Here is a 3,864-nt window from a genome sequence, read left to right as displayed (position 1 = left end):
TTCGCCTAACACCTGTTGAACTTTCCTAAAAACTACTGGTTTTTCTGTAACCAAACACAGCAAATGATAAACATGTACAAGTGATACGGTGGCGAGACCAGAACGATCAAGCTTCTGTAGGAGCATTTAGGTGTCCGGAAGTGGACGAAAGTGGGCAGCCCCGGCGGTGATTGCAATAGGAGGCCTGAGGATCCACACAGCTCCTCATTAAAGGAATGACGTGACAGTTTTGCTATTGGCTGATCGAATGGCCAATCATGTAGGTGCTAAGGCCCACGAGGCGTGCACACGGATGTATTAGTAACGCGCACAAGTGCGTGCGTACATGTATGTTCGCGCACTGTGGTACTGAACCACGAGAGCACCGGTGACGGTCAGAGTGCAGGGATGCATGCACACACAAGCGCACGCACACAAACACACACGCCAACATCCGTGCTGACCACGTTCTCCACGCTGGGAAAGCAGGACTAATTTTGAAGTCGGTTAAAAACGGAGCCATGCTTATCGTCGACCCGTTCCTTCGTGTCCCACGTCTCTCACCCTTTCTCTCCCTTCTCCTTCTTTTCACTCTCTCGGTTCCTACTCCCAGTCGAGGCCAAAATAGCACGGAGTGGTCGCTTGTTCGTCGGAAGCGCCAGTACATTGATGGACCGGACCCCTTCCACTCGCTAGGTGGAGTTAATGAGGATGGCCAGGCGAGGGCACCGCTGGTGTTGGAGGTGACCCACAACCTCACTCTTGCCAACGGGCCCAGGGGCAGGTGTGGAATATGCGCGAGGACATATCGGGTGCTAAAGGACCTTCAGTACAAGCCCAGTGTAGAGTGCCAACGGTATTCGAACAGTCGGCAAGGTGCACTAGGAGATCTAACGGAATTTTATCACACAGTAAGTACAGAAGTTTGCTTGAGTAGCATGCCATGGAGTCTTGCTGGATGTCGTTCGTTCAACGTATTAGCTGTTCTAAAATTGACAGACAACGAAAATTACTTGTAGTGCAATGCACTTTTTAAAATCAATTTCAGCGTGTCTCGTAGTAACAGTACTTATGTGGTTTTGGGGATAATAGCTATAATTTTTTAGTATGAATTAATCCTTTTTTATTATTTTCGAGTAAAATTATTGCAAGTACTAGTTTCTTAAGCCAGCGAATAACTTTTATCTACTTTTTATTAAGAGGCGTTTGAGTTTATGCATAGACTTTTTTCTGGTCGACGTTTGAGTGATTGACTCTTGGCCCCTTTAAAGTTAAACGCCATCGAAAACCAAGTCAAACGAACAGTTTTGGTATTAAAAAACAGTATGGCCTAGAATGCAGGGCGAACGTTGCTTTGCTTTTCATTTGGCTAAGAAAAGGGATTTCATCAGGCATATTTTCCAGTAAATACGGTGTGTCGAGACATTGCTTCCTGTTACCTGTTCAAAATGCTTAAAACTCCATGGGAGGGGCATAGCATACAAACGCGTCCCAGTTTACGCGCCTCCTTTGTAAGGTCCCATTACCGGCCATGTGAGTTGATTGTCACATCGGGAGTTCGAGCGGTATACCCAGCGGCTGTGGTTGAATTTCCATCAATATGTAATGGTCATGCTAGCCCCTGCTTATGTATTCGCCTTCCTTAGTGTGTATTTGCAAGAGTGGTGGTTTTGCACTAAGGCTGCCACCTTTAGTATCTGGTCTTGACTGCAAGTGGAAATCGCACATCATTTTCTTTATGGAAGTACTATGAGCAATACGTAAAACGGTACTACTATGCATGACAGATTCATTTTAAACTAAGAAGGCACCTAATCAGAACAGATCATAATGAGTGTAGCGTTGTAACCCATGCTGTATTTCTTTATAAGAGAAGTAACATAGCTCTCCTGCTAATATTCATGTTATCACATCTGCACTACAGTTAACACGATCTGAGGCTCAACCAACTAAATCTACTGGCAGGCTTTTTTGAAAACCTAGTGACAAGTGCTCAAAACTGAAGCATCAAAATCACATTTCCAAATCTATGTTTTAATTAGAAAAATGGTCTCTTAAATTTGCGGGGAATTTTTTAACTACCAACACCTAATAGTCGTGGTGATTAGAATGTTTTTTTGAGTGACACATTTACATGGGTTTTATTTCTGGTTAATGGGTTCGAAAGTGAATGCTTTTGCTAGTCCTAACTTCATCGCTTATAGTGAAAAGCAGAGGATTTAATTCTGGTTTTTAATTTTAATGCTGCATCTAGGTAATTAGAATAATACCTCGTTCATGCAACGAGCGATTCTTCAACTCTTGTGCATTTCTCCTTCTAAGCATTTTCAGTCTATGGGGTTATGCAAATAGACAACTAAGTATCTATTTATCCTTTCTCCATCAAATCGGTGTCTAAGCCCGTATGCAGAAGTTTTGTAACATTATAAATGAAGAATCAACGCTACTGGGAGTCTAAAATACCAAATTTCCTACATCTGTCGTAAAATAACTTTGGAGTGGGTGCATTTGTAATGCAGTGCTAAAAAAATATTAGCTCAAATTATCTGCATTAATTTTTTGAAATGACAACGATGCTAACCTGACATTTTTGACATTGAAATATTTGCTTTTGATTGATAAACCCCGCTGTCTTATAGATTCTTGATTTTAGAGTTAAACTGCACTAATTTGTCTGTATAAACGTCATAATAACATTACCACTTTCAATAGAAAACCAATCCCTTACGGAGATAAATTGCATTCTGTTTACTGAAACAAACTGATGTCTCGAGCGTGTCCCCACAGAGATTACTGTTTATTTAATGTGATAACTTTTCATAGCGCAGGGTGTAGACCGAAGCCGATTCATACGAGGCACCAGATGAATCCAATCGCCTTATTGGCGCGGCTTCATCGCCTGGTTTTGCCTTTAGCGCTTGACAGCTAACAATAAAGGAAGTTTGCGTCAATTTTTTTTGTGGGTGTGCAGATCTTCATAGGTGCTGTTCTTGGGTAAAACAAAACACTTTTATGTTGGCTACAGCTGGCTGCTGGAAAGAGGAGTGGGAGAGAGGCAAATGGTTTGTCGAAAACTGGTCCACCCACTCGATGATGCTAATCCATCGGTCATACACGCCATGGCGCCTATTTAGTGGTGCCAACTACCGGTTGTCTGTGTCTAATTGTGCTTCGTTCTCCGCCTTTTAAGCAGTAACTCTAAACCCGTCTCATGCATTCAATTGCTGCAGCAGCTTCACTGCCTCACCGCTATAAAAAATAAACAACTCTACTAGGTCGCCTCGTCATGGGTGCGTCATCATGCGAAGACCAGCACGCTAGGTCAAACTTTGTAAACAATAGTTTGGGTTGAAGTTATTTGGTATTTGAGCAAAATGACTGATTGCTTTAAATTCTTTACTATTTAACCTCTAAAAGTAAGCTCAAACGAAGGAAAGGAATTTAGTTGTAAGAAGATATTGGCAACCGGTTCCTGAATTGCATGCGGCATTCTAATTTACACAAAATGTGAAATATCGGATTGGTGTGACTCTATTAAAGACAAAGTCATGGCTTTTGAAGCTCGTAGGTTTTAACACCTACTACTCAGGTGTGTCATTTTCAATGCGGACAAGTACTTACACGCACATTCACACCCTCATACACACCCATATATGCACAACTTTAAACCAGCGAGCAGTGTCACCGACATTTTAGACCAAAAGAGACTGCCGGTTTATTTTTGTGGCGACGGTGTATGCTAGTGTGGCATTGCAACGAAAGTGGCTAGTCATCATCATGTTAGTCGCTTCGTTTCGTCTGGTCTCTTAGTTTCGTTTCGCATAAAAAGGCATTTGGAGTCCTCGCAGCAGATCCGCGTAAAACAGCCATAAAAAGGGTTAACTG

At 42.4% G+C, this 3,864-nt stretch overlaps 1 protein-coding gene across 1 annotated transcript; it reads left to right on the top strand. All coding sequences in view use genetic code 11, as the record gives it.

The window, feature by feature from the left end:
- Nucleotides 1-500: 500 nt before the first annotated feature.
- On the top strand, nucleotides 501-2,901 carry EGR_05767 (hypothetical protein; the record flags this gene model as incomplete). Its single annotated transcript, XM_024495016.1, has 2 exons — nucleotides 501-890; nucleotides 2,815-2,901. 2 exons carry the CDS (start codon nucleotides 501-503, stop codon nucleotides 2,899-2,901), a joined length of 477 nt encoding a protein of 158 aa, XP_024350609.1.
- Nucleotides 2,902-3,864: the final 963 nt, after the last annotated feature.

The sequence above is a fragment of the Echinococcus granulosus genome, assembly GCF_000524195.1.
Source record: "Echinococcus granulosus chromosome Unknown EG_S00045, whole genome shotgun sequence".
In the NCBI taxonomy this organism is placed as follows: domain Eukaryota; kingdom Metazoa; phylum Platyhelminthes; class Cestoda; order Cyclophyllidea; family Taeniidae; genus Echinococcus; species Echinococcus granulosus.
This window is presented reverse-complemented; position numbering and strand designations above follow the sequence as displayed.